General features: G+C 35.9%; 2 protein-coding genes across 4 annotated transcripts; both read right to left on the reverse strand.

Annotated features, from left to right (window-relative positions):
* Window positions 1–572: 572 nt before the first annotated feature.
* On the reverse strand, window positions 573–9,345 carry MTPAP (mitochondrial poly(A) polymerase). 2 transcript variants are annotated; one of them, XM_022085708.2, is made up of 7 exons: window positions 9,169–9,345; window positions 8,116–8,318; window positions 6,754–6,993; window positions 6,153–6,365; window positions 3,799–4,019; window positions 3,018–3,253; window positions 573–2,911 (listed from the first exon to the last, which is right to left on the reverse strand). In XM_022085708.2, exons 1-7 carry the CDS (start codon window positions 9,302–9,304, stop codon window positions 2,241–2,243), a joined length of 1,920 nt encoding a protein of 639 aa, XP_021941400.2. In that variant the 5' UTR covers window positions 9,305–9,345; the 3' UTR covers window positions 573–2,240. The 2 variants fall into 2 exon arrangements, with proteins under 2 accessions (XP_021941400.2, XP_087203820.1); XM_087347694.1 differs by having other exon boundaries at window positions 8,116–9,082.
* Window positions 9,346–10,260: 915 nt separating this feature from the next.
* Window positions 10,261–21,404, reverse strand: LOC110840581 (VPS9 domain-containing protein 1). 2 transcript variants are annotated; one of them, XM_022085710.2, is made up of 9 exons: window positions 21,097–21,404; window positions 20,790–20,964; window positions 19,701–19,862; window positions 19,297–19,543; window positions 18,451–18,615; window positions 15,682–16,013; window positions 14,641–14,788; window positions 12,824–13,045; window positions 10,261–11,914 (listed from the first exon to the last, which is right to left on the reverse strand). In XM_022085710.2, exons 1-9 carry the CDS (start codon window positions 21,175–21,177, stop codon window positions 11,731–11,733), a joined length of 1,716 nt encoding a protein of 571 aa, XP_021941402.1. In that variant the 5' UTR covers window positions 21,178–21,404; the 3' UTR covers window positions 10,261–11,730. The 2 variants fall into 2 exon arrangements, with proteins under 2 accessions (XP_021941402.1, XP_021941403.1); XM_022085711.2 differs by having other exon boundaries at window positions 20,790–20,976; window positions 21,097–21,402.
* Between the last annotated feature and the right edge of the window lie 315 nt (window positions 21,405–21,719).

A 21,719-nucleotide genomic window follows, 5' to 3' on the forward strand; every position in this document is an offset into this window, starting at 1 on the left:
CCCTTGGTTTTTGGGTTGTTGGCAAAAATAGTATGGTTGGTCAGGAACTACTCAACCAACACTGAACTTACACCTTCCCCAAGTCGAGACACAGGAACGGTTCATTTAAAGAAATATGTAAACTCTTATGGGATATTGCATCTTCCAGTCTTGGTGGAAATGTAAGGAATATGAATAAACTCAATTATCAGGGTAATGCCCTGAACGATTTCAAACAATATTGGTTTTACAGTTGATATCACATCACAAACATGCTTCTCCACATTACGAGACAGTTATGCATGTATAATAACAACACACCGCATTGTCAGCTTCCCATGTGACCTTCGACATATTGTAACAATGACAGCTTGGTAGGTATTTTATATCAATCTATGATCACAACCCTTTCAAAATGGTCACCTAAACCATATTTAAATATTCAATTCTTGTTGCAAAAAAAATACATCTCCATCACAAATATCAATTAGACAACGCTGTTTTGGGAAGTAATCACTTTTCACTCTGAGAATCCTACGAAAAACATAAATACACATGAGGGCAATATACAGATTTTCAGTACAGTTTGACAGTCAAAGAATATAAGTATTTATATTTGTAATGTTTACATTTGTATTCTTCAACTGCCTTAACTATATTTGTGCTTCAACACTCCAGTGAATATGGTCTATTCAAAATAGTGACTCAGGGGGCTTTCATGCTTTTGCATCCACCCAATTTACCACATCATGCTCATATCTGCTCCCTTTATTTTTATTTTTTTTTCATCATTCTTTTCCTATCTGCTGGCCCCTTTTGCATTTTGAATACCCACCACACTTGCCACAACCAAATTCTGTTGAACATAGTTACATGTGACAGCTACTTCCCTTTTAGGGTTATTCTCAGTATGCAGTTTTAAGGCCCTGTATGTTTACATAAATATTGTCAGTGTTTGACCTGACCAGCAGGGACCTGTACTATCTCTCTGGTTCTCTCCTATGGTCTTCGGTACAAACTCAAACAAGTATCCTCAGATAACTCAGCAGTGAAGATTAAATACATTCTTCTCGCTGCCACCAGCTGCAAGATCCAGATGTCAGAAACGAAGAGTCAATTCATACATACCCCCCATAGACAGTCTGGTACTCCACTGCCACTCCTGTGGGTGTGTTACACAAGGAGGTTAGTGTCATGCTGAAAGGGAATATGATGTAATCAATCACAAGTCCTCTGAAACCTGTGGGCGGTTTGTACCCATTGTAGGTGCTTGAAGATGTACAATTTTTCCTTTGGGTACAACCAAGAGATGTTCAGAGAACGATTCCTCCAACATGCTTCCTGACATTGGGAATGGCTGAGGTTCTCCTTCCTGGCACAAACTGGAGAACCACTAGATGGCTTTGTTTCTTTGTCCTCCTGATGGCAGACTGACACGACATTGGCAGTTCTGAAGTGCAAACCAATTTTTATGAATTTTTCAAAATGAATGAGACCCAAACAAAATTCAAAAGGTGACTGAACCTTTGTCTGATGTTAAATGTTACATCCCATTTCTCAAGATGCAGCATACCTACATGGAAAACACCAAGAAGTAACTGGATTATGTTTCCAGTAGAATAAAATAAGAATCACATATGTCTAGTTCACCTCACAAGTGCCTTTTATCTTCGAAATTCTCTAGTTTGTATATTTTAAGACAAACATGACCGTTAAATAACCTGTCATACTGCCACTGTTGTGTAGGCATAACATATGCTGAAATGGTTTATTCTGTATATTTTAAGGACTCTACCTTGTTTGTTTTTTAATATTATTTTACATGTTATTATTTCCTAGCCCTTGTTTGTGGCTGTAGCATGGTCATGTGAAATAATGAAAATAGGGCCATCCCTTCACTGAAAAAAGAGACTACTCAAACTGTGAAAACATTGCACAAGCCAAAACTTTACAGAAATGTAATGTGGATTTTGTGCTTAATAGAATATACTAATTTTGTATCATAAAATTGGGGTGCAACCTTTAGGTAACAGTGATGATTCTGTGCAAAAATGTTAATATCCACAAAGTCAAACGTCAGCATTGTGAATAATTTTGAAAACAACATTTTAAGACAGGGTACTTTCTGAATTTATGAAAAGCAAAATTTGTTTTATCATATCCAAAGGTCACATTTAAGGGGAATATGGGGAACACTCTTTCACTATTATTGTCACTGTTTCACTTGTATCACAAATTAAGTTTAAACAATCTGAATATATCTATCTCCGATGTACTCGTCTAGAAACTTTTGCAACCTTAGAAGGTTTTAACCTGCCTTGCACTTCACTTTGTTGTTTATTTGAACTGAGAGTGTTAACTGGGACTGCACTGTCACGGACAAAACTGTCACCAACCTCATCTGTGTCTTGCTGAAAAAGATTAGACACGTCCATAATTCTGGGGGGTGGCACCCTCTGCGTGGGAAGATAAAAGATGTTGCGGCCCTTTGCAGCACTCTGTGGCGCTTCAAAGAGAGCTGTCAGTCCCCACGCTTCATCTGCTTTCTTCTGAGATACTGTCAAGGAAGTCTCATGTGGTGTCAGAGACACTGATTCCAACATCCATGCAGTGTTGCGGAACTCTATCCTTAGCCGTTCAGTTTCATCATGGCTTACATTCTTGCTGACATTAAGGCCTCGTTCAAGAGGATTAGCTATGTACATTGGAGAGTGGTCTGGTTTAGTTACTGATATACCATTTGTCAGAGAAATAGCATGGGTAGTGAAGTCAAAAGAGGAATAGAACTCAAAGAAGCCTATGAAGAGAGTTTCAAGGTTGTCCGTATTTGGGAGCTTCTTGCTTGATGAAGCCATGTGGTGACAAAGCTGAGACACATCTCGAATGAATGTACAATTCACACCTTCCGAAGTGATACGATGATCACCAGATCCTGTAAAGACGTATATAACATCTCAATTTCATTAACTGGCCATTGCTTGAATTCACATGAAGTGTAAAACATACATAATATACTTAGGAATTTGTAAATCACTAACCTGCAAGAGAGATCATGGTATTCAGGGTTGGTAACACTGGACCCTTATGTTTGCTGTGTTGCTGCAAGTAGAACAGAACAAGCAACGTGAGGGAGAAGTTGGTGATCCACCGTCCAGGTGTGGGATTAGTGAGTCCAATCTCACGCGCCCAGCTTCGCACAGCAAACACGAGTGGCCTCACACGCCAATCTGATGCTCCCAGAATGTACAGCAGTTCACTCATATAGAGAGCAGACCTAACACAACAGAACTTTTCATTCTTTTCTGTAACTTTCTTTTGTTTTGGGGTATCATATACAGCAAAATTTCATTTCAATGAAATCTGGAGTAATGAAATATTCATTAAAATGAAATTCTTTTCACTCTAATGGATACTACTGCAACCAAAATATTAGTTTAACACAACAAAAATCCACTCTACCATTAAAAAATATAATCACAATAATGAAATTTGTAAAAACAAAAATCATTAAACAATATTACGCACACTTTACGAAGTCCACAGCGGCACATACAACACAGAAACAGGCAGTGTTCTCTAAGAACCTTTATAATTTGCAACAGAGATTTAAACCCCAAAACTGCAGCGCTATTGGAAGAACTAGTGGTTTAGCAGTATGCTGCTACAACACATGCTTACCTGGACAGTGTGTAACCCATGATACATGGTTGACAAAGATTGAAAAACATATGTAATAAGAAATTTTTAAGTAACCCCATTGCACTGCAATGCATTGACTTTATTCTACATACATTAAAATTATTGAGTGGAGGTACATACATGTTAGTCATTGACAAGTCACACTCCACGCCAGTCAGGTCCTGGTGGTATTTGATAATTGGCACTCGGGCCTGAAGAATGCGCCGCACATGAGAACATCCCGGTAGAAGCATCTGAACCATATCTCCAAGTGTCTCCATGTGGCGCTGAACCTGTGTGCGCCCATTTGTTAGCAGGGTCTTGGCATGGAATACTATTCGGCAATCACTATTGTCCTCATCCTAGAATAACCACACATTTTACAAAATAACCTCTATTTGTGCCTCTATGAATGCTTTCATTTGCTCATAATTTAAATCAATTTAATGAGAATTATAAAGATTATTCTGAAAGTTTGATTGTATACAAACAAAACAACAGATGCATGGAAAAAGACATTTTATATAAATCTTGTATGTATTAAGTGATAAGTAAATAACATTAACTTTGTTAATAGCAACATACATAAGAGAAGTACAGTGAAACCTTGATGCATCGTTTTCGGCGGGGGTGGGAAATAAAAACGATGAATGCGAGAAAACGATAGATGCGGGAAAGCATTAAAAAATTTAAAAAAAACAATGTTTCTCTTTCAAAGTTACTTCTTTTTACCAAAAAAGTCTTTAATGGACAACTGGTTTGTCAAAACTTTACGTTGTAGACCAAACAGAGCACTTTCCAAGTTCAAAATGTTTTCCTCGTCACGTTCACTAATATTAAGCGCATAAAAGAACGACTTCACTTTCGCCAATGCAGCGTGTGCTTCGGCAAAACTCGGCAAAGCTTCGGGCTCGCATTCATCGTCTTCCTCTTCCTCACCACTCCCACCCCCTTCGCAAACAATAACTCAACGAAACGTAGCTGTAGAAGACCCTGAACCGCTGGAAACGAGATGAACCAGAAGAATGAAAAGTGTCGCCAGCCTTTCCTTTGTACTTGTAATAAAAGCATTTGTGAAGAAATTCACACTGCACATGCCATCTGGCATCGCTGGAACGAAATATGAGTGCACCCTAATTAAAATGTAAAATTTCTGACAATGAGCACTGCCATTCACTCCAACTATCACCCCTGCACCGCTGACCCCTCATTCCAAAAGAATCTGTGCTGGTTGGGCGACATAACAGATTACCGCTACTGCGTATTCCAAAAACATTATGCGTCTTTCGGTATTAATTTATCTCAAAACCCAGCATTTTAAATTCTCAGAAACGATCATTGCGGGAAAATTGTGGGCCGGGACTAAGATTTTTGAACGATCGATGCGATAAAACGATAGTTCGAGGAACGATAGAAGCGGGAAAATGTAACATTATTTTATATGGGATGTATTCGGGACCGAACAAAACGGACGATGCATCCGGGAAAACGATAGTTCCGGGAACGATGGATAGAGGTTTCACTGTATAGGTAAGGAACAAAGACTAAACCAGAATGGAGACTGGTAAAATATGTTTTCTGAAGAAAAAGAATGGAACTGGAGGAGGTATTTAGAGGAGATTAAGTAGAATTAGCTACATTATGCAAGTAGAAAATTATGAAACACCAAGAATAAGGGTGTATGACCAACTGAAGTAAGATACAAAAAGAAATCAGTAACAACAGACTACTAAAGAACACAAGAAGAAAGGTTGTGGTAATAACAAATGTAGAAAAAACTTTAAAAAATGATGATGTAGATGACTTCATTGAAGAGAACTGTTGCTATGTTCTGGTCATACTTGCAATGAAAGTTTCACAGAATATATATAACATTCTTCATTTCCATATCACTACAAAATGGCTGAGAATCTGATGCACACTTATGGCAACAGCATAAGAAATTGGTGATTATGTCCAGAACTGCAAATGATGTAGTGGAGCGAATGAAATGTGACAGCCCTGTCATGGCCATTCATTTACTACATGAATGTAACAGCACTGCTCTGAGCACGAGATTAAATTTGTTCTGGTAGGGGCAACAGAATTCAGTTTCGTTATTTATTCATGTGAAATATCTCTATGAAATCCCTAATAAATCCTTAAATCTAAATCAGCCAGGTAGGTCATGGGTGTATAATTACGGTATTAATAACAATAAGTTAAATGTATAACATTTAATTCATGATATATTCTCAGTTCATTCACCACACTATATACCCAACTCATCATTAAAACCTGAATCCACCCACCAAGTTGATCATATGAACCCCAGAGACTACACTCTATTGACCGATTCCTAGTCATGGCACACAATTTCTTGACCTAGAGAAATAATTCTGCTGTAATAATCACAACTCATCCCACAATCATAACAGGAAGTATTCATCCTGTACGGTTGATGGAAGAGAAAGTTGCACCATGTCAATAGAATAAAATTCCAATTAATATCTTACATTGGTCTCCTCCTTGTCTGCCAAGAGAACAAGATCCAAGTCACAGGCTGCCTTGCCAAACCCATTCACGGAAGATCCAAATGGCATAACTGTTATTTGTGGAAACAGTCCACTGAGAGCGAGTTCAATCTGCCGTGCTGTCAGGAAACGAAGCCTTGAACCCAGGTCATTCAGTGAAGTAGCTCGGTGAAGAACCAATATCTGATCTGAAAACTGAAAAGAAGTGCCATACTGTATTTCCATCAGTTCACAGACTGAAACAGATTCAGAAAAAGAGAAGTCAAGACTATTTTGGTACATGTATATGGACTATGACCAGATGAACAAAGTCAAATCACAGAAAATCTCAATAAACACACACACCAACAACATTGATTACACCCGAGACCTTACAAAATTAAAAATTAGAATAATAAATACACAACAAAATTAAGGTATACATATCACAATTTTCCAGATGTCTGTAAAAAGACTCCATTAAGCAAATGATGCTCGGTGATATTTTCCTCATTCCTTCCTGAAACTACCCTGTAACAAAATAAGATCATTCTTGCCAATGTGCTCTGAATAAAATTCAGTTGAAATGAGACTCAGGGCTTACTGATTCTGCCGCCTGAATCCAGTTCCTGAGTTCTGCTGGAGCGGGTATATTATTTCCATTAATTTCTACTGGAGTGGGTGGTTCTGATGAAGTGTGATTAGGCTGCAAAGGCTTGTTTGGAGCACGGAACCACAAGAATGGGGACCTCACGGGGATCACTTCCTTTCTATTTACGTGACTGCTGCATTTTAGAATGTGATCCACATTGGCTTTGTGTGTGAATTCGACCAGGACAAAATGCTGCAACATAGTACAAAAAAGTCTCACTGAATATGCACATGACATGTTTCTGAATTAATTCTAAAATAAAGACAGCAGAAGATCAGAACTTACATGATGCCAACTGTACACTTTCAGTACAATCATTTATACAATCTGACACATTATTAAACAGAAGTAGGGCAATTATTTTCTCTATACAGTCTATAACTTATGCCAGCTAAGATGATAGTCAAACACATTCTCCTCTCCACCCACTTCTTTTGAAACATGTGTAGAAATGTTATTGTCTGTCATGTACACATGTATTGCTATCACTACAATACTATCTCTTTAGGGGCAGAGGATTTTTCCTTTAGCCTCTGCGTCCAGACCAGCTCTGGGGCCCACCCAGCCTCCTCTACAATGGGTACTGGGGTCCTTTCCCGGGGGTAAAGCCGGCCGGGGCGTGATGCTGACCACTCACCCCCATCTAGTGCTGAGGTCAAGAAAGAGAGGAGCTATACCTCCACTCACCCCAAGTGCCTGTACGGCACGTAGTGTGACAAACTTTACTTTATAATACTATCTCTATGACAGATATGCTGTTTGCTTACTACACTCTATAAGAATATAGGGAATTGTTCTCAACACTCACAAACAAATTATTACTTAATAATTGTGACTTGCATCTATAACTGTAATATTTCACATTATTTGTGAAATAAATACTAACCAATATGATTCTCCAGATTATGATCTACAAAAGAACTGCTATTTCATTCTTTAAAAACAAAACAAAACAAACAAAACAGGAAAACTGGACAAAGTTAGAAAGCAGCAATTTCCCTTTACAAGACTTTGTTTACATTGCCTCTCATCTTACCTGGAATACCACATAAATATTCTTGTATCATCATTCTTGATAAGTATAAAATTATGGATGTACATTATTGAAATATGTGTAACACACTTAGATATTGTATTTTCACACTAAAAATTTCAATGTATGTGTGAAATGTAATGGTAACATAAAAACAGTGGAGTATCTGCTTACTAATGCAAACTTAAGTCAACACATGTTTCTTTTTAAATTTTTGTAATAATAAAATGTGAATAACAAAATTGGTAAATAAAACACTTTAACTTGCAACTAGCACATACTGATGAGCCTGGAAGACTATAGTGATGCATTCCTTTCACCTCTCCATATTGACAACAGTATTTGTGAAGATGAAAACAGGACTGCTCTGAATGAACCTGAACAAGAATGCTTCTGCATGCTTCCTCCCGTCGGCTCTCAACCATATTCTCAAAGGACATGTTTTGTGTAGCTGCCTGGCCTTCATGGCTCGATGATTTTGGAGCTGTGTAAGAGAAAACATCAAACAATTTGTGCTTCATTCCTTCTATTTACAGAGATGGAATATTTCTGATTTGTTACAGAGTTATCCACCTTTTTCTCTGGACACCATTTGGCTTCCTAGAGAATGTAGGTGATGAGGTATAGGTCCAGCTTAGCAGTAACTCTATTGATATTTCTGGCATATAGTCAGACCTCGATGGCCTCTTTTACTAATGGCCTATGTGCATTATGGCCTTAACCACATTATGTAACATTCAGATAGGACAGTGCTGGATAAGTCACCTTGGTACAAAAAGCCTGATCATCTTCACAAGAGAGGTTAAGCAACATGCAAACAATTAAGCAGATTATTTCTATACTTTCCAACTGAACCAAACAGCAAACTGTAATTGTCGGCAATATTACATACGTAGGCCAATGGCTGACCATGAAGATAAGGCCTTGAAGGACCAGTAAATATATATATACCAACCAACAATGGTTACTAATTACATCCATTAACAGACAGAGACAATCTCCAAAACCTAAGTCTTCTGTTTTAATTTAAGGTGGCTGATCGCCCGAGAAGATTTTGTCACTAGTTTAGTTACCATAACAGCTTAAAGTCTTATATATGTTCACCTAAATGTACTATAAATTTTGGGCTATACACATAAAGAACTGAACGTATTTTACTTATCTTATTCATGAATGGTAATAGCAGGATGTTGATATTTGCTTGTTATTTTGAAGACATTTATGTGAAGATACATGAATTCTGTAGCACTGTCAACCGAATAGACATACGATATATCATGCTGCGAGCAATTAAAGCACGTCGGTAACTTAATTAAAAATAACTCGTTTGTTACCATTTTTATTTCCAACAGTCGATTTCCGTAGCGCTGGAAGTAAGTAACTTGTACGTTTATATAACTTTGCTGTTACATAGTTGCAATTGTAATAATAAATGTGAATACCAAAACAAGCACGAACCAACAGCGACATATTCAACTTCACACATATCTTTATCGATAAATCGTTTGAAATAGTTACTATTCCTTTGAGCATTTGGCAAAGATTGTTAGCAGAATGCGTGATTATCTACGGATTAGATACTAACCACACCTTTCAGATTCGGTGTTTGATGTCTTCCTAAATATAAGAAATATGTATAAATTCAGTCACAATTTATGTGAAGTATGCTGGTGAAGAGGGAAATTTTTTATTTTTATGGTCATTTATTTATATTTAGACCAGAACATGGCTTTTGTTAATTCAGTGACGAACCTTTAGGATCCTAAAGCCATTTATGTAGCTAGTGTTATTAATTTATAATTTTTTGTGTATTGGGGTGGGGATATAAACCTGTCTGTCACGTTGAAGCCAAAGTCTGTCCTAAGAATAATAATAAAAGGCCAATTTGTTAATGCTGTTCAAAGAAATAATCACTGCTCAGAGTGGAATCATAGAGAATGCATAACGCAAAAAGAAGAGTAGGTAGTATATATAGTTACCACTGGGCTTTGAAGTTCAAACAGTGGTACATTAACATTTTTATTTTGGCCCTTTGGTGAATATAAGGCCGTAGTTAATAATATGATTTATAATTTTACCAATTATTGAGAATTGACATCTATTTAGTTATGTCATTGGTATTTTTGAGTTTCAGACATAGGTACAAGCAAACTTCATAAACCATCTTGAGTAGATAAAGCCTTAAATTGAAATATAATGTTAATAGTTTGTTTGCTTATTTTATATTCTAATACACCACACGGTATGGAAAGTTTTAACCTTAAACTGAAAGCTGTCACTTCATTTATTTTTTGCTTGCCTTCTTCTCTACATTTCTTACCTATTTTTAATTGTTTTGAGCCTTTGGGCATATTTATATTATGCTCACTGGTCATCCTGTTGTAAAAAGCTCTTTTATAGGAACTTTAAAAGTATACCACTTTGAGGACATTGATATGTGATCTTTATTATGAAAAACATTGGGATTTTAAGTAATTTGCCCCCTGTTACTCCACATGGAAAGTGCTTCAACATTTCATTGTTATTGTAATAATTTAAACTACAAGAGATCAGTACATGCACAAATAATGCAAAGTTCCCTTCTGAAAGTAGCAATCTTGTTAAGAATCTGAGAGTCCAGTTGTAGACTTGTCAAATAAAAGTAAAGCAGAAAATAAAAAGTTATTGTTGTAACAAACTTTTGAAATAAAAGGAATTTTGAATACAAAATATGTTCAAAACTGTTTGCGAAAACATATATGATGGTCTGGAAACCAAATTATAGTACTACATCAATGAAAGCAGTGCTGGAGGAAATGCTACCACATCCACATTAAAAAAAAGTCTGGTCATGGTAATATAATCACTATAGTTATGTTGGAAATAGCACAACCAAGAAGTGGATTTAGTTGTAATGGTTAAAGTTTTGATGTAAAATATTCAAACAGCTCAAAGGAGTTTATGGAGTATAACGGTAGCAATCTTAGTCTCTACTTGTCCTTCCTCAAGAACGAAGGAGCAGTAACCACCTTTCCCACCCACAGGTCATGACAGTTCAGCTTCAGAAACTAAGACCAATACAGAAAACATTAGCATACATGCAAATGCACATGTATAATAAGTATGTAAAAACTAGATCCATAGACAATTACAAAAACAACAGTGGTCATCCAAGGACATACATATTACCAACACAGCTTTAACACAAGTATTTTTGCAAAGCCCTTGAAAAAACCTACAGATAATTCAGTGACAAACAAGGTCTTCCACATTCAACTGTGTGGCATGGTAAAAGTGTATGTATGTCAGCAAACCAAAAGATGTGCATGAATGTTGAGCAAAGATAAAAGCTGCCATAGCCTCGATACCTCCACAAATGTGCTTCAGGGCTCTAGAACAAGCTTTGGAAGGTTTCCAGACATGTGTGAACATTGGTGAAGCACAAGCTGAAACTCATTGAGGCTTTCCACTTACATTTTGTACTGTAAATAATTTAAATTTAGGAAAGCACATATGTGTTAACATTTTTTGAAGCACTCTGTATATAATTTCATTGCATTAAATTACAAGTTTGATTCACATTATTGTGATACGAATGGCAATATGAAACAGACTTAATTAAATGCTGTTTCATTGTGTGGATAATGTTTGAGTTTTCAGATATTTAATTGCCTGCAACGCGTATTCATTTTAATTAAATTTCTTCCTGAACATCATGAAATCCTCTTTATAAAGATTAGGCTTTAAGACAAGCCCTTGTCAGAAGAAATATTAAAAATATGTACTACATGTCAAGTGATAACAAATCTGACACACCTACAGGCCTGTTGCTAATCCATTTGTCAGGAAGCAAACATTAATCTGGGAATGTCCCAAGATGCACCTCTACAAAAGATAATGTACAAATTTAAAACATTTCAATTTGAATGTGGTAAGAGGGATGACATGACACTCTGAAGAACTGTTAAAGAATAACCACCCTCTCCAAGTGCTCTGTCAGTTGGCATGAAGTTCTCCATGTACATGACCTCAGCCAACAAGCTTGGAAGTCCACATGAAATAACGACAGATGTCAGCCTTGGAAGAAGATCATCTGCACCCCTACACAAGAAAAATCTTGTTACTTCTCATGAACGTCTTGCTTTAATGCTTTAATTTAAGATCAATCAATATTCCTGGTCTCTTCCTGCCTGGCAAGGATAACAGATTTAATTTTTACAGTGGAAATGCCAATGGGGTATAATTCTGTTTCCTCAAAATCACAGTTTAACAATGAAGATTTACAGTTGTCAGGATATACAGCTTGAAGTGGCTTCTGAACCACAGTGTGTACCTGGTAGTCCCATCATTCTCAGTTTCTGACTATGAGGTGAGAGCTGGGGAAGGTGTGTACAGAACTCAATAATGGAACCAGCTGATCTTAGAAAAGACATTTCTTGTATGCAAGTCCAACACTTCACTCCAAAACCACAGGGTTTAAGTTTATAATTACATTCTACAGAACTCAACGAAAATGTTTGGCTGCCTAGTATGAATGAAAAATTGTGACTAAATAGCAAATACATATTAGATGTTGTATGTATGAAACACAGAAGTACTTTCTAATTAAATGTCCAGACACTGAATTCTTTAACTAGCAAATGAGGCAACATTTCTTCACCCCTAGTTATCAATATGTCAGTGTTCTTCATAAGAGTTACAAACACTTTGGACTGTCACATACAATTACCTGCTGTTGGTACAGTTGCCAGCAGTAGTGGAAAATATTAGTGCTGCATACCTGAAGAATATGTAGCAGTGCAATAGCCTTTTTATCTTAACACAGTGAAACAAAAAACCGCCCAGCATTAACCAGAGACTAACAATGAAAGGCTGAAAGTCCAATGATATAAGCACATGAGTATTTCAGTTCAGTAAATGAACCAAAATATCTCTCCATAAAGTCATACTGAAATAAGTGAGTGGTCCCATACATAAAAGTAATGACACAGATTACAAATTGCTACTCACAATGACTTGCAGTAGTTGTTCTCATCAGATGTTGAAGCCAGCAATTTAAGTACTGTGACCAGGATATCAAGCATCTGGCATGGGCTGTGTAGCGATATCAAATGTTGTAACATGCCACACACTTGTCTGCTGATGTCCTCCTCAACTGATCCCATCTCAGTACTATCATCTTTTGTCAACATTGCGGCCTCAAATTCAAGTTCATCTTCATGTGTAATAAGCCTACAGACAAGAATATGGGAAATATGAAATTGGAAACAATTCAGGAAAACACAATTAAAGAGAGGAAGAAAAAAGAAGAAACACATTAAAGAAGGATGGAAGAAAGAATGAAAGAGGGGAAAAAGAAGAGAGAATGAAAATAAATAAGTTACAGAGACACAGGAAAGAAAAACAAACTGTCACTATAATTGACATTTAATGTGTTACATGAAATTAAATTCAAAAGCTATAAATTTAAAAATGTATTTATTACAATAACAAGACTAGAAACATGTACTCTTTAAAATATACAAAAGTTCCAAAGGTGTTCTTTATGCCACACACAGACAGCAGCAAATTACATTTTAGGGCAAGCCTGAGTTGGGCCAAAATCATGGAATCAAGCAGCAGAAAGTGCTAAGCACTAAATGCTGGGTAGTAGGGAAATGTCTTGTTGTTAAAGTCCCAGGGATGGCAAGCTTTAGTGGGAAGAAACGTCAATGGGTGCAAGCCCAGGAGGTTATCTAGTGCCTGAGGGCAGTCCCAGGGATGGCAATCCTGGAGATATGCAATTCTGGGTCGCCAAGCCTTCAGAAGTGTAAAGAGAAAGCTAGTGGGGTTAAACACAGGAAGAAGGAAAGGACAGTAGTTGGGCCAATATACAGGGAGCAAGACTTGTGAGGGGGTTAAGCCTAAAGGGACGAAGGTCTGCTGGGGGAGAAAGCCCAAGGAGAAGGTGCACGAACCCTGGGAGTATAAGCCTCTGAGTTTGATTTACCCCTTTGGGAAACCCTCAGAGCGGTCTAGTTCCCAAGGGGTGGCATCACTGGGGGGCTACATGAAAGATGCTAGACAGGCAGACATGATTAGTCTATTATGTGTCTTTTGCTTACACTGAAGCATAAAAAAAAACAACCAACCAACAAACAAACACATAAAAATCCAATAAATGCTGTACGATTTGATATTATCATAGCAATGCAAGTTTAGATAGTGTTTTTCTGGGTTGTTACAATGTGTAATCTTCTGGTTATATACCAACATTTCAGAGGGACATGCCACCACCATCTTGAGGGTTCAGTGATGATTGTTGGGAAGTTGCTGGGTTATAATTAGCTAGGTAGAGGATTATGACAGGAAGCTTACCCAATCAGAGCCATGGCTCTGATCCTTCACCTAGCCTTACATGACCAATCAACTATCCAATTCTCACTTCAGCACTGATGATGGAGGCAGCATGTTCCTCCAAAATGATGGCATACAACCAGTAGACTACATGGCACAATACACAAAAGATCTTATTGCCTTTCAATGCAGTGAACATTTCATGCATATGAGTCACTTATGCTCCCAGTATTTATTTGCATTATTTAAAGAAGACATTAAGACCATGTGATTTTGCAGTTGATAACTAAAGTTGTCTGAGTAAAGTAATTGACATATTTTATAAATCAGAATTTGCAAAGAATACATGTGTTTATTCTGGTACTGACTACATCATCCTGATCTTACATAAATGTTCTATCCTGTTATAGATTAATTACTTTACTCAAAAGTCTTACTCAGTAATGAACTTTCAGAGAAAATTGTATCACTTTTGTAGATCTAATACTGACCTGAGAAGGACAATTAAGTATGATTTGATGGGAGCAAAATAGACCTGGTGCAACATTTCCGTGACAATTACTCGGCCTTTCTCTGTGTTAAGTGGCTCAATCAGACTAATCAGCAAGGTCTCAAGAAGCTTAATATCGTGTCTTATGTCTGAAAGAATAAACAAAAAAATCCTAAAAATAACAAACGTGGAATCATACACTTGTAATCATTTTTAAATATACAGCATTTTCAAATGTAATGTTCACAATTTTACATAACTAAATTTTCATCAGTTATGGCAGATATAAATCCTCATTTGTTGCTGATACAAGCCTTTTGTTGACAAAAATAACTAAAAATAAAAATATACATTACTTTGTCCTTTACTTTGTTTGAAACACACACTACCTTATCCAGTATACTTAAATGATAAGACAAGTCTAAACACAACCAGATCAAGAATGGTCATGAGAATGCTCCTTTTACGCTTATTATGACTAAGTAATGGATTAATCTTCTTCAATTCAAGCAATCACAAATCATTCCTTTTGTGATATACTCTTGTGTCAGAAGCCACTAAAAACTGCTAAATTAGAGCAATATGTCCCTTGTTGATATATTATTTGCCTTTCTATGTCATCATATTAAAGTAAGAAATCTCTCATTAATCCTTTGTAGGCTTACATTTTATGTCATGTACCAAATTCCTGTACAATGAACTATTTCCAAGAGAAATGATAAATTTCAATGTAAGGATCATATAAAGTTGGATTACAAAAGGAAAAAGGTAAAGTTGCCCCTGTGCTCAGTAAAGCAGTACACCAAATGTGAAAATAGTGTGGTCAACAATTGCAAATAATCTGAAAGTTCCCAACATGTAGAGGTATTAGACAAGGAAGTATTTTATCTTCTATTACGTATGTAGTATTTCTTAAATTAAATACACAGTATTTGTTTTAAAAAGAGCTGAATTTTATGCTCTGAGGACCAAAAAGTTAAAATTATCGAAATTACAACACCTTACCCTACATGAAACAATAAAGCCAAATGCTTTTACCTACCAATAGCAATGTTCTGGAAGTGTCTGTAGAATGCCTGCCACTCCTCTTGAACTATCGTCTCTTCACTCGCATCATGTTTCCTTGCAGCCTCATGGTCATCAGAGCCATTCATTGAGAGATTACACAAACCATGGTCAATGCCAGACAATATCTGATGCCTTGTGTCAATGCAGTTCCCATTACTGCACCTTGTATTATTGTGTTTTTGAACTAATAATGTCTGGTGTTTTGTAATTATTGGATTTACTTTATCTAAGACAGCATACTGCATTTGGCAGAGAAGACAACCAATCGGATGAACACGGTCAAAAAGAATTTGACTAATGATGTCCCTAAAATTAAAAAGAAAACCTGTACTTACCCACAAATTACGTGTTTGTGTAACTAACCAACTCAATGGTACAAGGTCTTCCTCAAACAGTTGATACTTATTGAGGTTGTTGAGAAGTTCTGTTATGAAACCAAATCGTCATCAAGCAAGATCAAAAGTGGAAACACTTTTTTTATAGGTTGAAAAGTATATGCTAAAATGGAAGGGAGAAGATTATAAGTTGTATGGCTACTTCATAAGATGTTGATTAAAATATCAGAATGTGCAAGCTGTCTTTGAGTTAACAGTCCTTCCGGTTATTACTATTGGAGGTAGAACAAAGCTTTCTTATGGTACCTTTACTGATATTTGTTGTTGCTGTTGTGTAGTCAATCAGCAAAAGATTATCATGTTGAAGGGATCCCAGGTTGACTATTTCATTGGAGGTGCATGAAATTATAAGGACAGCTAAAATATACTTCTTGTGCCAGTAGGATATTTTGGTTAAGTATAATGGTGTGTCAGACAATGTAACTTATCAGTTGTAAGATTTATCTATTTAAATAGAGTGGACTATGTAGATGTAGTTACTGGTAGAATGCTGTAGTGGATTTTAGCATACACTTTTAAACCCAAGGAAAAAATTTTCTACTCTGAAGTCAAACTTCCTATGCTTCTAGGTGCATACCTATTACAAATAAGTGTAAAGCAATTGCACAAAACCATTCAAATGTTACCTGTTTCAAATACATATACAATTTTACATTCATATCTATTATTTTTGACCACTTAAGATGACCAATTAAGATCGAAATATGTAGTGGATATTAACAAACATTAAAACAACAAAAATTGTTGTTCGTTGGAATGTCAACTTAATTATCAACACACAACAGGATGCATCCCTTCAAACTCAAAATTTGTCTCATTTATTAACTATATACAACTTTCACAATTTACTCTGGAATAAATATGTGTACACTGTATGTTAAAAGAAAATTACCCGTCAAGATCAGTTTTCAGTCAAAAAAAGAAAAGATCCCTTTCTTCTATCAAACTTCAGATTTTCATGATTTTATTTCAAGATTATGCTTTTCATCCATTCCTACCATAATGCTCAATATGAACATCATGGATGAGTGGTTAACACCCTTACTTTGTATCAGGAGGTCCTAGGTTCAAAATCTTGCCCCAGAGGCAGGCTAATCTGAGGTTTGTCATGGTTTTCCTCAGTCACTCCAGGTAGATTCCTGAATAGTACCTTATTAGGCAGCTTCCCTTCACATTCTTGTCAATTCATCAATCATTAATCACCTTGCAAAAAATATTCACTTTACAAAAGAAAACTGTTATATCAATGGCGGTGTCATACCTATAAATTCATGTAGAAGTATAAGAGAGAGAGGTCTTAGCTCTTCCACGTGAACATGTATTCTCTTTAATGAACTTCAATGTAAATAACCAAGAACATTTTCAATCTAATTCTGCTGCACTCGGAATAAGAACCAGCTTCACAGACCAAATACCAATCTCTCATGTTTTGAGAAGAGTCCATATTACGCAGGCATCACAATTTTCTGCAGTCTGCCATCTAGTCTTATAAATAAAAAGGCATACACTAGAGTAGCATAAATTGATACTTACTTATACACTCCTTTTCCTCTGTTAACAAATTTCTAATTTTTACAAATTATGTTTTTATATATTATAAATGGGTAGTGTAATTTATCTACTGTTGTAATGGGTGGATGTGAAATCTTTATAACAGTTTGAATTGTGTATGTATGTAGGTGTATATATGTGTGTATATATACATACACAGTATTATTACGACTTATTCCACATCCTGTCATCTGGCTAACTTATGGATACATGCACTGTAATAAGTACAAATGTGTGTAAGTATACAATCTGAGTTATCAGAATGTTACTAAATGAAACTACAAATAAATACATGATGCTCCAGTGACAATGTATGATAAAGACAGAATTTCTCTTGTTTTTCTTTCCTCCACAATTCACTCATTTTGATGACATTAGTAACAACTTCATACAAATGAATGTAATGAACAGAATATAAGTTTTACTTTAATAATTTAAGACTGACTGATATGTTTGCTATTTAACCCTCATGAATAAATAACAACTGATTCATGGACAGACTGAAAGGTCAAGCCCTTGAATTTGATTCAATGACCTTGGCTTTTCACTATGTATTCCAAGGCCATGCAGTGTGCTCCTTGAAGATAGCCACAAACCATTACTAACATTATATATAGCAATTGCAGAAATTATTTATTGTCAAATGAGATGGAAAAGGGAGGCACTTGCAAGCGGGAATTGAGAAAGGTAGCATCAGTTCAAATTCAAACTTGTGACCTTGCAAATACAAATCAGATGCCTTGTTAAGGGAAATAAAAACGAATTGCTACAGAACAAAAGAATAATTTGGAGATTACCTCTGCAGTTTCTCATCTTGTGGATGAAACAGTATATCCTGTTTAGATTTCTTCAGCCAAAAATTTTCTTCCTCATACTGCAATGCTGCAGCATACACTCTATGCTTTTTGAAGTCCATTTCAGTGATTGTTCCACTCTTAATTTTTTCATTGATTTTAAATTTTCTGCAGTAAAGAAATAATATTTCATTGATCAACTTCTAAATAACCTCAGTAAATAAGTTTAATTATGTACATCACAATACAGCACCAAGTTATAAAAACATTAAAGCAGTTATGTAAATATCTATTCTTTGGTGACGTGTTTATCATGGAGATATGAAAATAATGAAAAATAATTCAATTATAATATCTGAACCAAGAAGTTGAAAACTATCTCATTATGTACATAACCATGCTATTAACAAGACTGGAAATTTCTGTGTCCCAAGAATCATTCTGTATCTATTGAACGGGAGAGATCAAAGTCTTCAACTGAAATGATACAGAAATGTCATTACAGTTACAACAGTATTTTAACACATTTAAAAGCAAACTTAAAACATGGTTGGAAACTTCGTTTGTGACAGAGGACTTTGCAGTTTCTCATTAAGCTTATATCAGAGGTTGTAGATGACCCACAATATACTACACACACAGCCATTTAGGTAACACAAATAATCACTAAAATATGAATATTTCAAGGTATTAAAAAAAATTGGTTTCAAAAACTTGCCTCTGAAAAAAATTGATAGCCTGCAGGGTTAGCTGAACCTCTTTAAGAATTGGTAGAGAACACAGAACAGCCTAAACATCGTATTCCATGAGGATTATATTAGTTGTGTAAAAATGAACAGAAGAGCTTACATCTCTGCAATTTTAAGACAACGAGCAGCAACTTCACTTCGACGCTGTTCCCACACTTCCTGTCGCTGTCGAGCAATAGCAGCATTTTCTGTGAGGCGACGCTCAAGTTCTAACTGTAAATTCTGACGCTGTATGGCTGTTGAGGCAGCCTGAAGCCTCGATGAGTAACGTGCCATCAGTAATTTATTCTCATGCTGCATACGTGCAATTGGTGATTCTTCACACCTCATACCATAATTTTGTTCACCTATAAACAAGGCAAAAGTAAAATAAGCACTAGGTATTAAGCACAGCCAATAACAGCTAAATATAAAATTCAGGTCAAGTGCACACATCTGACTAATTCAGCCAAAACAGGAGAAACTGCTAAAACTGTAATTTATGTAATAATATTTCATACATACATGGAACTTCTTTTCTGACAATTCCTTTCTGAGGTGACGGTACCATTTCCAAAGATTTCTGTACAGCTGTCCCTTCAGCAGGTAAATCTTTATAGATTTGATTCACTCCTTCATTGTCCATAATTTCTGTAGTTTCCTTGAACACATTACTGGACTCATGATCTATACAAAGAAAAGGAAGGTACAGGAAAGCAAGCTTCAAACCAGGACTATAATAAACATAAATCATAGTTAATAATAGCTTCCAACTCCATGAAGCATAGTCCTTCTTGAGAAGTTACCGTATGCTTAGCTAACAATGACATTCCCTGCTTTTATGAAACCTGAAGGTTCATTACTGTGTTCACAAGAGCCCACAAGTAATACCTTAGCAGTTTTGAACATCCAGACTTCCTACATAACCTTATCACAATACAAATTGTTGTTACTAATACTACAGACTTGAACTTTGTGGGTAACTGGTTCAAATTTCAGCTGAGTCACATTATCATGATTGAAATTCTTCATTCTTTGCCTCAATCTCTTCAGGCAAATACTCTGATAGTACCATACAACCATCAACCTCCAAATCCTTACACAAGATCCATGAGCATATCCCCCATCTGATTCAACTATATACGAAGTCTGACAATTAAATAACCAGATTGATTCTTTAAAAGAGATACATCAGTCTTTACTAGAATATTTCTCAAGCCCAAAGAAAAGGTGATATTTACTGAAAAAAATACCCCTAACAGTTTCAATGTACCTAACACAATTGGAATTTATTTCCTTCATAGTATGAAGGGCACATACGATACACAAAACATAAAACAAGGTTGGGAAAGCAGTATACAAGTCTACTAAAGATTTATGTGAAGAATACAAATATAAAACACAGTTACTGGACAAAATATAAAGGACTAACATATACACCCAGAACAAAGAATGGTATGAAATGAAATGAAGTGTAAAATAAAACCTAGTATCCATTGTAACACATCAAAGATATGGGTACATGCATGTTCAATTCTCTCAAATATCTTGTCACTGTAATATGTCCTCTTTCCTAAATAAATGTTCATTATTACTTGCAAATTATAGTCATACCCTGTTTATCAAGAAGTAGTACGAGACGGTCAACACTTTGCCTTGCAAACCCAATAAGACTCTTTCGTTCCTTGGGAGTAAGGGTTGGATTTCCAAGGGACCAACTACTCTCTGCATCTTGCTGAAGGGCTGCAGCTACAAGCGCAAGTCCTTCTAAATAATTCCGATATGCCTCCTAAAATATAGACTGGCATTAAATCAAACTAGCATTTCAACCAAGTAAACAGTCATTACATTTTAACTTACGGATTGTTAAGAAGATTATGTAACTTTACTTTAAACAGATGTTCTTACACTTAAAACTCACCACATCGTTATTCTGTTGCTCACAATCAATAGCTTTACGAAAACTATTAACTACGCCCCTCCGAATGTTTTCATCGCTCATTTCACGTAAATATTAAATACATATATCCCAATAAAGTGTACCAATAACAGAAGACACAGCTGACAGTTCCTATTAAACAAATGACTCAAATCCAACGAATTCAAAATTGATAAATGTAGTCAATCGACCAACATAACAACTGTTACCTTCCCTACCAGTACAATCATGAGCCACGTTCCGATTATCACACAATTTTACAATGCCATTACGCCGTCACAGTAATACAATACGATATATCTATGTAGTGTAGCTGATGTAACATAAATATTTCCGCCCAAATAATCTGTATTTGTAAGCAAATTCTCAGAAAAGTAAAACTAATATGTAATTGGTCATTTTCTTTCGTAGCAAGAACCACAACGGAAAGAAATGCCTACAATGGGTTGAGAGAGAAAAGATCAACTAGAACAGTAATACACTCCTTTATTTAGAGCATGTAGGAGACCACTGAAAAGGCTAATTCAATTGGAAATATATTTTTTATTTAACTGAAGCGTATTATGCTATAAATCTTACTTGACACGCTGATCTTATACGGAGTT

Source organism: Zootermopsis nevadensis, unplaced genomic scaffold (assembly GCF_977971745.1).
Source record: "Zootermopsis nevadensis isolate Lab colony 2312 unplaced genomic scaffold, Znev_1.0 Znev_ptg000012l, whole genome shotgun sequence".
In the NCBI taxonomy this organism is placed as follows: domain Eukaryota; kingdom Metazoa; phylum Arthropoda; class Insecta; order Blattodea; family Termopsidae; genus Zootermopsis; species Zootermopsis nevadensis.